Source organism: Pelodiscus sinensis, chromosome 6 (assembly GCF_052426305.1).
Source record: "Pelodiscus sinensis isolate ZL-2025 chromosome 6, ASM5242630v1, whole genome shotgun sequence".
NCBI classification, from domain to species: domain Eukaryota; kingdom Metazoa; phylum Chordata; order Testudines; family Trionychidae; genus Pelodiscus; species Pelodiscus sinensis.
This window is the reverse complement of record NC_143057.1, coordinates 16,390,841-16,408,560: the sequence shown is the minus strand read 5'-3', so window position 1 is coordinate 16,408,560 and position 17,720 is coordinate 16,390,841. Positions and strand designations below refer to the sequence as shown.

General features: G+C 41.3%; 1 protein-coding gene across 5 annotated transcripts in view; it reads left to right on the top strand.

The window, feature by feature from the left end:
- IFT74 (intraflagellar transport 74) overlaps positions 1 to 17,720 on the top strand; it is a 122,053-nt gene that overhangs the window by 46,385 nt on the left and 57,948 nt on the right. For all 5 annotated transcript variants that reach the window (XM_006127246.5, XM_006127245.5, XM_075931462.2 and 2 more), the window contains 2 exons: positions 605 to 645; positions 12,945 to 13,024. In XM_006127246.5, the coding sequence (XP_006127308.2) occupies positions 605 to 645; positions 12,945 to 13,024 (121 nt within the window). The remainder of the gene's footprint in view (positions 1 to 604; positions 646 to 12,944; positions 13,025 to 17,720) is intronic.

The following is a 17,720-nucleotide window of genomic DNA, read 5'->3' as shown; positions in this document are numbered from 1 at the left end:
ACAAAGGGGCTGGAATCTATCCAATTAAAATTACCGGGAGGGGGTGGAGTTTTCAGCGAATATAAAACTGACTGAAATAGCTCCTGTTCTAATCACTTTCACGCTCAGTGTAGGAAGGGAGCATTTGGGGGTGGGAAAATTGGATTCATTTTATTGAACATCTTTCTAGCTCAAGTCTAAAATGTTTGGGAAAGATGAGTCATCTGGTTAATTAAGGACCCAGTCCTGCAAACTTTTTCTGGTGTAAGTAATTCCTACTAACGTAAGTAATCTGATTACTTTAAATGAAGCTGTTTGCATGATTGTATTCATGAGAGTAAGTGTTGCAGGACTAGACTGTAAAATATTGCATTAAAGTTGAAAATATTGGAGAAAGAAAAGAGAGGGGTACCATTGGGAGGTAGCTGTAAAGGTGACACCACTAAATGATGATATTCCATCTTTTATTCAGCAAAGCAATGGCTGTAGAAGAATTATTTACAACCAGCTCTTTTGCAGGCTGACACTTAATTCCTAGAATGAATGAATTAATCATTTGGTTTTGTGTATCTTTTCGATTGTATCTCTTTTTTGCCTTTGAAACATTTGATATTCGTTTGTATAGGTTAAAGAAGATAACCAGGAAATAGCAAGTATGGAAAGACAGTGAGTATTTCTGTTATATTGTTCTTATTGGCCCTGTTCTGGCACATTATAAGAGACGTGTCTGAGCATAGGATTAGGTGTCAAGCATTGCTTTTTGATCTCACACCAACATTCTCTGTGAGGTTGAGCAAGTCATTTGTCCTCTGTTATCCTGTTGTGAGAATTAGTTAATATATATAAAGAAATAGATGTGTTGCTTGTAACATTCTTTATATGTACTGTGCTTATTATCACAAAAGCTACTGTATTTGAGAGTCTCTTGCTGTTAACTTTAAAAACTCAGCTGCGTGCTGCCTTTTTTTTTTTTTTTTTTTTTTTTTTGTAATCTGAGTGTAATATGTTTAGCTAGCATTCTCAACCTGGAGACCTTTTAAAATTTGTTATTTTTAGGAGGGGGCTGCACCTCCTGCTCGCTACACTCGCCAACCCCCGCCCCTCTCTTGGGGTAGATGTGTGGCCGGGGCGGGGGGAGGGTGGAAGAGCAGGGGAGGTTGCAGGAGCCAGCTGCGGGTAGGTGTCTGGCCAGGAGGGAGGGGGCAGGAGCAGGCTGGGGGTGAAAGGTCTCCACTCACCACACTGTGAAGGCACTGGGGGTGCAGAGTCTTGGCCAAGGGGGAGTGTGATGGGGCTGCTGGTGCGGCAAGGAGAGAAGGGTGAGGCTGCCTGGCTCCGGCCTGCCAGGCCACTGGGGAGGGAGGGAGGAAGCAAGGTGATTGACGGTGGAGGGAGGGGCTGTGGGATGCAGAATGATGTGATGACATCACTCTGTTGTCTCACCGGAAATGTTTTTTTATATGTAGAGAGAGAGAAAAGGTTTTCTAAAGCTTAAAAAATTTGACTGGCTCACTGCTGTGTTAAGTGCTGTGTAAATAAAATACCCATGAGTCATAAATCAATAAAAATATATGCATCCTTCATTAAAATTAACACAACTTATTTTAATACAAGTATTTATGGATACAGTTCAGCCCTGTTACTACATTACAAGTTAAATATTGTCTAATACATATTTATGTAATAGTAAACTGTTTAAAGATAACAGTGAACTTTTATCCGTGGATAGATATTGCAATGTACATTATAGCATTAGGATAGTCATGCCATGGTGTAATATCTAGACACAGATAACACTGGTCTACAATTTTTTACAAGTTGTCTGCTTCAGAGATAAAATGTGCTATTTATTATGTATTTTGATGTGCTGAATTCAAATATGACAATTAAAACAACTGATTGGCTACTGCTTCCAAGATATTTAAGTTTTTACATTTTACGTCTATGTATATTGTGTAGATGATAGAGTTTTAATCATAAATTGTAAACCTAGGTCTTTTCATGTGTTTATGGTTGCTTTACATGATAATATTTCACCTATCCTGTTTATGTAACACTTTAAAAATCAGCAAGAGGGTTATATAAATAAAATTTATTATGAAGCAAAAGGCAAAAAACTATTATGTACATAGTTTAGTCCTATTCAGTGTCTACTTGGCGCTTCTTGGCTTGTCTCTTGTATTCATTAAATGGAGCATCTTTTGTCACTGTCCAGCAATAGTCTGCAAGCACTGATGAGCTCCATTTGCCCTGATAGCATTTCTCCATTGTTGCAATGGAGTTTGGTGGAAAAAAATCTAGATGAGAGTGCAAAAAAATGTATCTTTAGTGACATGTTGCAACCAAGGCTTTTGTATGCCTTGAGAAGGTTTTCCACCAACAACCTGTAGTTGTCTGCCTTGTTGTTTCTGAGAAAATTTATTACTACTAACTGGAAGGCTTTCCATGCCGTCTTTTCCTTGCCACGAAGTGCATGGTCAAATGCATCATCTCGAAGAGGTTCACAAATCTGAGGACCAACAAAGACACCTTCCTTTATCTTAGCTTCACTTAACCTTGGAAATTTTCCACGGAGGTACTTGAAAGCTGCTTGTGTTTTGTCCATGGCCTTGACAAAGTTCTTTCTCAGACCCAGCTTGATGTGTAAGGGTGGTAACAAAATCTTCCTTGATTCAACAAGTGATGGATGCTGAACACTTTTCCTCCCAGGCTCCAGTGACTGTCGGAGTAGCCAATCTATCTTGATGTAGTGGGAATCTCTTGCACGACTATCCCATTCGCAGAAAAAACAGCAGTACTTTGTGTATCCAGTCTGCAGACCAAGCAAGAGAGCAACAACCTTCAAATCGCCACAAAGCAGCCACTGATGTTGGTCATAGTTTATGTACCTCAAAAGTTGTTTCATGTTGTCATAGGTTTCCTTCATATGGACTGCATGACCAACTGGAATTGATGGCAAAACATTGCCATTATGCAGCAAAACAGCTTTAAGACTCGTCTTCGACGAATCAATGAACAGTCTCCACTCATCTGGATCGTGAAGGATGTTGAGGGCTGCCATCACACCGTCGATGTTGTTGCAGGCTACAAGATCACTTTCCATGAAGAAGAATGGGACAAGATCCTTTTGACGGTCACGGAACATGGAAACCCTAACATCACCTGCCAGGAGATTCCACTGCTGTAGTCTGGAGCCCAACAGCTCTGCCTTACTCTTGGGTAGTTCCAAATCCCTGACAAAGTCATTCAGTTCACCTTGTGTTATGAGGTGTGGTTCAAAGGAGGAGGATGGGAGAAAATGTGGGTCCTGTGACATTGATGGTTCAGGACCAGAAGTTTCATCCTCTTCCTCTTCCTCGTCTGACTCAAGTGAGAATGCTTCTGGTGCATCAGGAACCGGCAGTCCTTCTCCGTGGGGTACTGGGCGTATAGCTGATGGAATGTTTGGATAATGCACAGTCCACTTTTTCTTCTTTGACACACCTTTCCCAACTGGAGGCACCATGCAGAAGTAACAATTGCTGGTATGATCTGTTGGCTCTCTCAAATCATTGGCACTGCAAAAGGCATAGATTTCCTTTTCCTGTTCAACCACTGGAGAAGATTTGTTGCACAGGTGTTGCAGCATATGTGTGGGGCCCACCTCTTGTCCTGATCTCCAATTTTGCAGCCAAAATAAAGGTGATAGGCTTTCTTAACCATAGTGGTTATACTGCGCTTTTGTGATGCAAAAGTCACTTCACCACAAACATAGCAGAAGTTATTTGCACTGTTGACACAAGTACGAGGCAACTCTGCTCACTTTGGCTAAACAGAAATGTGTCCCTTTGCAAAATCAAACACTGACAAATAAGAGAGCACGACACTGTATGATTTCTAGAGCTGATATAGGGCAATTTGTTCAGCAGAGCGATGTAAGCTTCGTTATGATTGCATCATCCATGACTTCTAGGAATAACACGATGCAATTCATATCATGTATGACGCAATACCAGCTTCAGATTGCATCATTCATTGTTTTGCCTAAAAAGCAAGTACTGTCCAAACCTAGTCATAGATTTATTCATAGATCCAGTCAAAGATGTATTTTAGTCATTTCTGGTTTAAATTGAGATCCCCTCCCTTTATAACTCACTTATCCTCCGCCATTCGCAAGTCAAGGGTCGTATATACTGACCCAATAGCATATCTTGAAAACTAGAGCCAATCAACAATTTTAAGCATCATTTTCGTTCTCAGTGACCCAGAGTTAGTAAAGTTTGACTACATTTATTTCAGAAGCATTTTGGCTGTAGAGCAGTGTAAGAGGACAATTAAGAGACAAGAAAATAAATTAGGAACAATATTATAGCCTTGAGGTTTATTTCACTTGTAGATTTTTAAAAATTTGTAGATTTTATTTGTAGATTTTAAGGGAGACTGTTATGCTACTTTAGTCCAGCAGTTTCTGATTTACTGTAACAAAAAGCCACAATGTGTGCATGTGTAAACGAATGGAGCAGATCTTGGCTGTAACATGAGGCTAAAGGATATTTTAAAAATCTGTTTTATTATATTTGAGAAATTCTATGTGATCATACAACCAAGCAGCATATCCTAAAGAATACACACAAAGTCAGAGCTAAAGGTGAGCATGCTTATCTAAATTCTCTTCATGTATTTTTTTGGTATGGGATTATATTAACATTTCCCAAACATTTGAAAGCTGAGCCCCCAATGTAGGAAAATGAAAACAGTAATGCCACCTTGTTTAACCTTCCCATGTTATAGGCCTCCATAAGAATGGTCACTCAGATTAGATTCTTTAGATCTTCATATTATACTGTTTCTCCTTTCTTACATGTTTTCATGGGTAGTGAATTTAACAAAGTTGGCCTATAAGTATCATCATTGGCATTTGATTTAGCACTCACTGAAAAGAATGGGGGCGGTGGACATCTCAGAACAATTGTTTTGAGTTCTGTGCAAACTCAGGCAGACATCGCTGTATCCTTTGCACTTGGGTCACATTTTGAAAGAGTTTCTTGGGTTTTCACCTAGCCATAACAGCTAGAGATTAATTTTTTAAAAAGTGAAAGCTAAGCTTCTTGAAAATAACTGTGACACCTGTCCATGCCCCCTTACCTAGCTCTTTTTGTTCTGCACTCCTTTGTGGATATACCCTAAAATTTAGGAAATGCTGGATGAAATAGTAACCCAGAATGATGCATGCAGTTACTGTGCAATGAATTAAGAGACTATAAATTTTTCTGCATAATTCACTGGAGAAGTCTGAGTTGTGGATTATAGGCAGACCCCTCCAGTGCATTATACACAGTCTACAACCCATCTTGGAAAATGATCCCTCACTTTCCGAAACCTTGGGAGAAAAGCCTATTCTCGCTTACAGACAACCTGAAACAAATTCTCTCCGGTAACCATGCCACATGACCACATCATAACCAGAAACCCAACCCTGCAACCAAACGCAATGCCAACACTGCCCACATATCTATACAAGCAAATTCATCACTGAAGCCAAAAACATAAGCTACCAAATCAAAAGGTCATTTGACTGCACATCCAGTAATTTGATCTATGCCAGTGATTCCCCACTGCTATATATATTGGACAAACTGGACAGTCTCTGCGGGAGAAAAACAATTTTTTTAGCTAGATAGTATAGACGTACCTGTTCCTGATCTATCTTTTTCTGTTAGTTAATAATTACAAAAAAACAAAGAACAAAAGCCACGGTTTTTTTTACTTCAGCTTGCATATAGTTAGTCAGAACAACAGTTTACCGCCACACAGCAACAAGCCACAGAAAACTATAAACCACAAATAATAATAATAATTAATAATTAATTATATAAAGAGAGGCAGCTTTACTCATAAATAACACTCTCAGCTACAAGTGCATAGTCTGCCACCAGATGACATGCCGGCCTCTCCCGGCTTCTAAACATGCGAGAAATGCCAGGACTCCATGCCAGCCTCTGATGGCCATTGTGTATGCATACACTTTGAGAGAGAGGCGTGTTTCACAAAAATGCATCCATTGTCGCAGTCTGACAGCCAGAGCTCACAAGGATAGAGAACTCAGAATACATATGCTATCCACAGATAAAGCCCTACACCCCCATCTGTAGAAGGGCTCGGGGACGACATCCCCTCAGAAGAACTTCTCAAGCCCTTCACTGCAGAAAGTATGTTCAAAATCAAAGCCCATACCAGCCCTCTCCCTCCCGTCATGAATAAGTAAGGGAGATGAACCAGGCATGTCAGGCATTGAAAAATCTTGAGTCTCTTCACTAATAGGCTGCAAAACTGGCTCCTCAGCCATCTAAAAGGGCATCTACCACGGGCCCCGAAACAACACAGGCACCCCCAGCACTGCCAGCACCCGTGGCGCCGACGACACCAGCGCTGTCTCCCGTGCCCTTTCACAATTCACAGTAATCCCACATCTCCCGGGGTTCCAACAGCATTGATGTCTTTACCAGTGGACTCCACACCACAACATAAACCAGCAACCCTACCATGCAAAACACACACTCTGCCAATGAATGACAGAAAAACAGGAACCAAGTCTTCAGCACAGCACCATTCTCACTGCCCCTTATCAAGCAGAGGCTCTCTGCCCTCGCCATGCTCATCTATATTATCGCACTTCAGTCAGTGTGATACAAGGAGTGTTTTCTCTTCACAACACAGACAGAAACGCATGCATCATACGGGGCACACAGGCTATGGCACTACCAATACCCCCATGGCACCCCAATTGGCAGTACTACCCTCGGCATCATAGCGGATAGTCCCCCTATACCTTAATTGTCGACCTTAATTGTCGAGCCCTGCCATAGGTGAGTAGATTATAGCCTGGCACGGTGCCGCAGCATGATCAGCGCATGTGCAGCGCGCTGAACCGCACGGCTGGTGAGTGGGGCTGGCCGCGGCTCGGTGAGCCCTGGTTATTGGGCACTATGGCACAGCTCCACTGCCCCTTCCACACCCATTCAGAGATCACTGCTGTCTAAACACTCTGATCCATCACACTCTCCATCAAAGAGCAGAGACCTCAAGGAAAGGCAGATTGAGGATGATCTGGCCATCCAACTATCAGAGATGCCACCAAACGATAATTTGTCTTTTGTACCTGATGAAACAGTTATCCCAGACGATCCCTCACCTAGTGACGATCTGAAACAATTTCAAGATTTATTCAAAAGGGTGGCCGCCAATCAGGAGGTTGTGTTATCGAAGTGCAGGAAAAGCAGCACAAGCTTTTAAAGAACCTCCATCCCTTTACAAAAACCAAAATTGCGCTGCCTCTAGACAAGGTGATACTTGAACCAGTAGATGAAGTATAGCAAATGCCAGCCACAGTCCCCCTACCCAACAAAATGGCTGATAGGAAATACTTTGTTCCACCCAAAGGCATTGACTTTTTAGTCTTACACCCTCAACCCAATTCTTTAGTGCTAGATGCTACAAATCAAAGGTCTAAAAATCCTCAATATAAAACAAATATACTACAAGACAAAGACTACAAATGCTTTGATGTGTTTGGGAGGAAAATGTACTGCTCCTTAACCCTTAAACTACATAGCTAACTACATAGGCCTACTTGTGAATCACGACTTTGACAACTATGCAAAACTAATAGAATTCCTGCAACATCTCCCAGCAGATAGGAGACCTATCCTCAAAGCCGTCATTAAAGAGGGGTATACTATATCTCGAACAGCTCTACAGATGGCCCTTGATGCTGCTGACACCACAGCAAGGGCCTTCCATAGTAATGACACACTCATCCTGGCTTCAAACAGCTGGAGTTTATAAGGACTTCCAGGCTAAGGAAGAAGACCTGCCATTTGATAAAGACAAATTGCTCCGCCAAGAAGTCCAACACCATCTCAACATAGGAGCCGTAGAACGAGTCCCCAAACAATAGCAAGGGAGAGGTTTTTATTCAAACTTATTTTACTTTCTCACCGGAAAGAGAAGGGGTGTTGGAGACCTCTCTTAGACCTCCATCAACTAAACACACACCTTCGCAAGCAGCATTTCAAAATGGTCACATTCACTATGATTATTTCCGCACTGGACAAGGGAGACTGGTTTGCAGCCCTCGACCTCTAAGATGCATACTTCTATATCACAATACCCCCTACACACAGAAGTTTTCTGTAATTTACAGTAGCATCTGACCATTTTCAATATAGAGTCCTCCCATTCAGACTCCACTCTGCCCACAGAGTCTTCACCAAGACCCTCGCAGTTGCAGTGGCGCATCTCTGTTGAAAAGGCATCACAATCTTCCCTTATTTGGATGATTGCCTCATCCAACATCCCTCCAAACAGATCACAAGGGACATGATCAGATTCACAAAGACTTTCCTTTAGTCTAGAGGGTTCATTATCAATGACCAATTTCCACTCTACGCCCCCTCATAATCCCTATAGTTCATAGGGGCTCACATAGATTCTACGACAGCACAAGCCTGTCTCCCCAATTAATGTTTCAACAATATAAAAAGCCTGGTGACATTCATGACCACCAGCCCAACCATTCCCATTCTAACCCGTCTCAAACTCATGGGGCATATGGCAGTCACTACATATGTCATCTGACATACCAGACTGCTCTTTCGATGGTTCCAACACTGGATGCCATAGTGTATACACCAACCAAGCACCACATCCACAGATACGTTTTGCCTCCGCCGAAAGTTCTTACTTCCTTGCTATGGTAGATCCAGGCACAGAACCTCTACACTGGGGTGCCCTTCCACTAAGAGCAACCATCCAAACAAATCACCACAAATGCCTCACTTCTAGGTTCGGATGCCCACTTCCAACAATAGTATACACAAGGAAAATGGACCAACAATATGTCTGGGCTCCACATTAACCTGCTCGAGCTTCGAGCAGTTCACAGCGTGTGCAAATATTTCCTCTCACATATTCAGGGCTCTTCGGTGCGTATCCTCACTGACAATATGACCATGATGTTCTACGTCAGCCACCAGGGGGGCACCAGATGCCATTCTCTATGTGGAGAGGCGATTCAGCTCTAGAATTGGTGTATCCAACACAATATAACCATCATGGCAGAATACTTACCTGGGGAAAAGAATACCATGACGGATATCCTCAGCCTCCACTTTGTCACAGAGCACAAATGGGAGCTGCACAATCAGGTCTCCATGATTTATTCCAATTCTGGGGTTGACCACAAACAGACCTCTGCAACCAGCCACAATTCCAAATTCCCCTAGTACTGTTCCAGAGTGGGCACAGGGCACAACTCCATGGGGGACGCAATGCTCTTTCCATGGAATACTCACCAGTTAAATTCCTTCCCTCCTATCCCTCTGATTCCCAGAGTTCTCAGAAAAGATAGACAATGGGGCCCATGTAATTCTAATAGCTGCAGCTTGGCCTTGGCAGACATGGTTTCCATGTCTTTATCAACTTTTTCTATGACTTCTCTGCCCACTTCTGTCCTGCCCAGACCTCCTCTCCCAGAGCAAATACTTCATCCCCAGCTGCAAGCATTTCACCTGACAGCATGGTATCTACCTGGTTTTTGGAATCAGAGCAACAGTGCTTGCAATAAGTAAGAATTGTGCTGCTGCACGAAATACAAACCACCCTCGCAAATGGCAACAGTTCACATAGTGGTGTACCCAGAAAGGAGTTCAACCAGCTATGGCTCCGCTCCATTTGATCCTGGAATACATCATGCACCTGAAACATCAGCATTTATCTCTGTCATCACTCCGACTTTGTCTGGCCGTGATCATGGCCTTTCACTCCCCTGTAGATGGATTCTTCATATTTGCCCACCCCAACTCCAAGAGGTTTTGGAAGGGCCTATAGAACTTTCACCCATTGTGGACACCCATACCTCTCACATGGGATTTAGAACTTGAACTCACAAAACCACCCTTCGAGCCAATGGCAACTTCATCACTTAACTTTCTCACCATTAAAAAGCTCTTCCTGTTGGAATCACATCTTCAAGGCGGATTAGCAAACTGGCATTTCTCATGGCCTCGCCTCCATACACCACTTTCTGCAAACATAAAGTCATTCTAGGACCTCACCACTCCTCCTTACCCAAAGTTGGTTCCGAATTTCATATCAGAGACCCAATAGTCCTTTCCATCTTCTATCCGAAACCACATCACTCCTAGACCAAGGCCATATTGCAGACTGTTGGGGTGTGTCTAGACTACAGAGTTTTGTCGACAAAAGTGGACTTTTGTCGACAAAACTATACCTGCGTCCACACTACCGCTGAGTTCTGTCGACATAACGTCGACAGAACTCAGCAGTTTTGTCAACGTATGTAAACCTCATTTTACGAGGAATAACACCTTCTGTCGACAGAGTTTCTGTCGACAGAAGGTGTTATTGAATGGAAACTGTCCTTTGTGTCCAGACTACCATGTCGACAAAAGCAGCTTGCTTTGTCGACAGAACTCAATGTAGTCTGGACGCGCTTTGTCGACAGAAGCCTGTAGTCTAGACGTACCCTTGATGTGAGACGGGCACAGGACTCAATCCTTTTTCACTATCACAGAGATTGCTTGTATCCCTAGCTGAAAGGTCCAAAGGAAATCCACTTTCTTCCCAACCTATATCAAAACTGATAACATCCTGTATTACCACTTGCTACTCACTCCAGAATAGAGCATTACTGACAACTCCCAAAGCTCATTCCACCAGAGTGATGGCAACATCAACTGCCTTCCTCAGCAGAGTCCCACTCCAGGAAATACGTCAAGCAGCCACATGGTCATCTAATCACACCTTTATGAAGCACTACACATTTCCACCATGCTCAACAATGGATGCCCACAGTGGCTACTGCGGCTCTCCACAGCCCACAATAACTAGTCATAGCCCACCTACCATCTAAATGGGAATTGCTCCACAGTCATCAACTGTGGAGCAACAACATGGACACCATTCCAAGAAGAAAGAGAAGTTACTCACTTTGTGCTGTAAGGTTCTTCAAGATGTGTATCCCCTGGGGTGCTCCACTACCCACCCTCTTCCCTGCTTCTTTGACCATTAATAAATTGCAAGGAGGGCATCAAAGAAGAAACAGAGGGGAGTTGGTCTGCGTGCGCTAACTTCAAAGGTGGGAACTCCAAGTGCCTCTTGCGCATGCACAGCCCAACTGGACACTGCTGTAAAAATCTCCGATCCATGGTGCTGGGATGAGCCCAACACCAACAGTGAAGCACCCATGGGGACACACATCTTGAAGAACAATCCGTACTGCACAGAGTGACTAATTTCTCTATTTCTCTCTCTTGGCATGTTAAACTGGAGTCTCATTGATTTATTCATCTATCCAACAAACACTTAACTACACCAGAATCAGGAACAGGAAGGCTTAGTGATTTCCTTAGCAAGGTTCACCTGGCAGCAATATCTTCATTCCTCCCTCAGATGGATAACACTTCTGGTTTTTTTTAGTGATATGACAAATTCCTTAAAGGCCTGGAAAGATTGTACCCTAAACTAAGATCTCTTCAATGACATTCCTGGTGCACATTGTTATCCTGGACATTTGCATAGTACCAATCTGGTGATCAGTGCAAATTTTCTTGTCTCCTTACATCATCACCCAAATTTGGTCGCTCTGTACTACAGCCTATGCCTAGGTGAATTCTGGTCCCTTTGCCTATTTAATAGCTTGGAAATAAACAAGCGTAGAATGCACATATGCAATCACTTGAAAAAAATGATACTAACCTTTAGTAACTGTTATTCTTAGAGATGTGTTGCACATATCCTTTCCATGACCTACCCTTTTACCACTATGCATCAGAGTTTCTGGAAGGAAAGAACAGAGTACTTAGGGTTGGTTGGGTCTAGCAGCAGAGGGCAGTCGAGCAACACTGACAGGTAACACCAAAGGGAAAACAATTCTGGAGACTGCATCGTATATGTGCACACCAAAAGTGGAACAGACATGTGCAACACATCTCAACAAACAATAGGTATGAAAGATTAGAAAATGTTTTACTCTTTAAATCTTATGGAAACTATGGTGTACAATTTTTTATACGGTTCACAGTGACATGCTTTTTGTGGGTTTATTTTTAAACATTGATAAGTTGCTTAAATAGAATTCTTGGTAGCTAAAAAAATTGTAATTGAGAATTACAGAAGAACTTCTGAATGTAATTTAATTTCTTATTCTGACACACTTTACCATGTTTTCTGTGTCTTCATTATTACTATACAGAGAATTTTATTTAAATAAAAATACATTATGCCATTTACATTGTATCTCTAAAGCTGTATAACAACCAGTAGAGGGAACCTTATAGTAACACAACACTGATTAGGTTTCAATGTAGTGATTATATTTCTCACAAAGAGACAAAAAATTAATTCAAAACAAGTCGGAAACAATGCATTTTGTACACTGAGAGATGCCATACAAATTAGTGTTAAAATGACAATAACATTATTATATTATTTTTGTTAGTAATACATTGTTTATTTGTACAGGCAGTCCCCGGGTTACATGGATCCGACTTACATCGGATCCCTACTTACAAACGGGGTGAGGCAACCCCACACTAGCTGCTTCCCCCCAGCAGACCAGGGAGATGCGAAGCTAGCGCCCCCTCCCCAGCAGACCAGGGAGATGTGGAGCAGCTTTTCTCAGCAGACACCTCAGCTTGAGAATAAAGGACTGAAGGAAGTGAGGTGTGGGAGAATAAAACTGAGCTCTGGAGAAATGTTTGGCTAGAGTTTCCCCTACAATATGTACCAGTTCCAACTTACATACAAATTCAGCTTAAGAACAAACCTACAGTCCCTATCTTGTACGTAACCCGGGGACTGCCTGTATTCTGATCCTTTTCTTCATAGTGTTTCTTAAAACCTGTTTAATATTTAACCTATTTAATAGCTCATTTTTAACTCCAAATTTTATTATTTATCATTAGGCTGACAGAAATAAAAGAAAAAATCAATCATTTTAATGAGGTTATTCGACGACTTGACATGGATCTGGAGGAACAGCAAGGTAATATCACCAAATTCACCACAGAATATAAAGAGCTATATTTATAAAATCTGTATTTAAGTTTGTATGAAGTTGGCATGTTTTTGCGGTTTGCCATTTGGGATATGCAAAATTCTGTGATTTGCATCTGCAAATAACTTTTGTAAACCCTGATCAGGATATGCACAAATTCCAATTTTTAGATATCCAAAATTGTGAGTTCTTTAAACTTGCTTCAGGCTGGAAGTGTGTTTCTGATCAGTAAAATGACTGTATAAAAAATAGGATGCCTATCTTTTCTTTTTCTGTGTTGTTTCAATTATGTCTTCGTGGCTTGTTGAGGAAGGAAAAAAAAGCCTTTTTTATTGGCACCACTGTAAAAAGTGTAAATCACCAGAAAAACAAAATACTGTATTTTTTGTCTTTGGTGTCTGAAATATGTTGTGAGAACCACAGGTCCGATGATGCATACCCAAGGGGGGAAGGACAGAACCAGGTGGACCGTTTTAGCAAATAAAAGATATTTATTTATGACAGTGATGAATTTATAGTATTTATTCTAACATTTTTAATAGACCATGTTAATAATGAATTTACAGTATTTATTATATTTATTCTACGATTTCTAGTTAAATGTGTCAGAAATATAAGGATGGGAATGGCAAGGGGAATAGTCTCTATTCTAAAGATATCCAGCTACACTAATTAAATAAGTGATAACAAACTCTATGTACTACCAAAAACAACTACAACACCAAGCATTTACAACAAATAAAATCAAATTATACATACCAACTTACACAGCACACGGAACATGTCAAAGACATCGGTTCGGTTGCGAAGGCCTTGGTTACGCCCGAGAATCGGGGGAGGTGTCTGGTCAGTTGATCAGGCCGTCAGTGCTTTGAAGTATATAGGAAGGCACACGCACAGTGGTACGTGTGTTGCGAAGACCTCCTCGAGGTCTGCACATTGCTTTCCTGCGTTTGCATATTACCACATATGGCCCAACGGTCACCAAGTGGGGGTCTGTGTCCCAGGGGTTGGGCCGAAACTGTGCAGGTTTATGCGACCAGGTAAGCCCCACAGTTCTCATGCCAAGGTGATGGGTGGGAGAGTCTAAGGCTATTTTCCACTTTTCACACCTTCCCTTTTTCTAAAGGCAATGGTATGCAGGAAGGGTGCAGCTGGTTTCTCCCAAGGAGTACTGCAGCCCACAATAGCAAGAGCGGCCTGGCCAAACTTTTGTACCGGGGGGACAGTTTTTTTTCTAACAAAATATTGTCAGTTAATTTGAATCTTAAGAACATAAGAACAGCCACACTGGTTCAAACTAATGGTCCACCTAGCTCAGCTAGGAACACCATTCCTATACATCCTACCTGATAAGTACTGATAGACCTAACCTCCATGAATTTGTCTAATTATTTTTTGAAACCTGTTAAAGTCCTGGTCTTCACAACATCCTCTGGCAAGAAGTTCCATAGGTTGACTCTGTGCTTCATGAAGAAAATCTTCCTTTTTGTTTGTTTTAAACTTGCTATCTATTAATTTCATTTTGTAACCCCTAGTTCTTAAGTAATGGGAATAAGTAAATAACTTTTCCTTATTCACTTTTTCTACACCATGCATGATTTTATAGACCTCTATCATATCCTCCCTTTGTCTCCTCTTTTCTAAGATGAAAGTCTCAGTCTTTTTAATCTCTCTTCATATGGGACCTGTTCCAAACCCGTAATAATTTTTGTTGCCCTTTTCTGAACTTTTTCCAATGCCGATATATCTTTTTTGGGATGAGACAACCACATCTGTACACAGTGTTCAAGATGTGGCTATACCATGGATTTGTACTTCTACAATAAGACATTCTCTGTCTTATTCCCTATCCTTTTTTAATGATTCCTAACATTTTGTTTGCTTTTTTGACTGCCACTGCACATTGAGTAGATGTTTTCAGAGAACTATCCACAGTGACTCCAAGATCTCTTTCTTGAGTGGTTATAGCTAAATTGGTCCCCATCATTTTGTATGTATAGTTGGGATTATTTTTTCCAATGTGCATTACTTTGTATTTGTCAACATTAAAATTAATTTGCCATTTTGTTGCCCAACCACCTAGTTTTGTGAGATCCTTTTGAAGGTCTTCATGCTCTTCTTTGGTCTTAACTATCTTGAGCAGTTTAGGATCATCTGCAGATTTTGCCACCTTACTGTTTACCTCTTTCTCCAGATCATTTATAAATATGTTGAATAGTATTGGTCCCAATATGAACCCTTGGGGGACACCACTAGTTACCTCTCTCCATTCTGAAAACTGACCATTTATTCCTACCTTTTGTTTCCTGTCTTTTAACTGGTTGTCAGTCCATGAGAAGACCTTTCCTCTCATCCAATGACAACTTACTCTACTTAAGAGCCTTTGGTGAGGGACCTTGTCAGAGGCTTTCTGGAAATCTAAGTACACGTTATCCATCCTTGTCCACATGCTTGTTGACCCCCTCAAAGAACTCTAGTAAATTATTAAGACATGACTTCCCTTTACAGAAACCATGTTGACTTTTCCCCAACAAAATATGTTCATCTATGTGTCTGACAAGTCTATTCTTTACTATAATTTCAACTAATTTGCCTGGTAATGTTAGACTTACTGGTCTATAATTGCCAGGATCACCTTTTAAATACTGGTGGAACATTAGCTGTCTTCCAGTCATTAGGTACAGGAGATGATTTAAAGGATAGGTTACAAACCACAGTTAATAGTTCCGCAATTTCACAGTTGAGTTCTTTCAGAACTCTTGGGTAAATGCCCTTTGGTCCCTGGTGACTTGTTACTATGAAGTTTATCAATTTGTTCCAAAACTTCCTTTAACGACACCTTAATCTGGGACAATTCTTTAGATTTGTCACCTAAAAATAATGGCTCAGATTTGGAAATCTCCCTAAAATCCTCAGCCATGAAAACTGAAGCAAAGAGAGTATTTATGTATGTATGTATTTATCTATATCTATATTACTTGTAATCAATAATGAGACAGTGAAACACAAAATGAAGCTGAATTATTCCTTTGAAAAATCAGATGTTGTAGACCCTGCTAATTAGCAGAATAACTTGATTGACCAACGCTTTGATTAAGAATGTCAGATTCATAGGGCCTTACCAAATTCACAGCTATAACAAATAAGTCATGGACTATGAATTCTGATCTCCCCCCTTGAAATTTGGTCTTTTGTGTGTTTGTGACAACTTGGGACCCTCTGGCTTACCAACTGAGGTGCTGAAAATACCAGAGACCACCTTTTTCTGGGTCCCCCTTTAATGGTCTTTCTGAGCCTCTAAAGCCTCCTCCAACAAACCGTATAAGCAGGACCACACCCAGTGGAAAGCTTTTACTTTTGGCAGTGTTCCTTTTTAAATTTCTGTTTAACCTCATATTTGTGTAGTTCACGTTTCTGACATTAAATGCCATAGTATTGGGCTGCTATGCTGTTTTTCCGACCACAGGGAAGTTACATATGATTATAGTATGGTTACTAGGGATGTTAACAGGTAATAGGTTAAAAAGTTACCAGGTAAGCATCAACGTTAATGGGTAATGCTTGCCACGTAACAATTAACCAGTAGCCAGAAGTAGTACCTCTCCCATCACCGCCCATGGCCCAGCCGTAGGCAGAGGGCTACTCCAACTCTGCCAGGCCCCTCATGTTTTCTGCTGGCTCCCAGTCCATACGGGGGCTGGCTGGGGCAGCTACCATGCAGTAGCCGGGAAAATCATGGAGCAGCCTCTGCCGGTGGCAGGAGCTTCTCTAACCTGACCCTAGTGGATGAAGGAGCCACTCCTGCCTCCACTGGATTTGCCCCTCCCTCACACTTTCCCTTTAATCAGTTAATCATGGTGTTAGCACTAAGTTTAACCAATTAAATTAGATTTTATATCCCTTATGGTCACTATTTCCAAGTGGTTCAGCTATCTTCACCTCTTGGACCAGACCTTCACTCCGCTTTGGACTAAATCAAGTATTGCCTCTCCTCTTGTGGGTTCTGGAATCAGCTGCTCCAAGAAGCAGTGTCAAAAAACTTTATCTTTGCATCCCGTCCTGAAGTGACGTGTACCCAGTCAGAATGTGGGAAGCCGAAATCTCACTATTATTATTGATTTTTTTTAAAATTTGTATAGCCTTGCTAATCTCCCTTAGTATTTCACAGTCACTATCGCTATCCTGACCAAGTGGGCGGTAATATATCCATACTGCTATCTTCATATTACAGCATGGAATTACTGTCCATAACGATTCTATAGAACAGTTTGATTCATTTATGATTTTTATTTCATTTGATTCTTCATTTTCTTTCACATATCATGTAATTCACCCACCAGAACTAACTGTTCTGTACTTCTAATATACTTTATATCCTGGTATGACTGTGTCCCACTGATTGTCCTCATTCCACCAAGTTTTTGTGATACCTATTATATCAATATCCTCCTTTAAAACTAGGCACTCTAGTTCACCCATCTTATCATTTAGACTTCTAGCATTTTGTATAAGCACTTTAAAAATTTGTCAGTATCTGTCTGCTATTTCCTGATGTGTTAGATTCTTTTTCATTTGATTGTGTCTCACCTGATCTGACCCATACTTCCATCCTCTCCTCCTGACTAGAACATAGAGCATCTCTATTAATAGACCTTCCTCTAAGAGATGTCTCTGTCCGGGC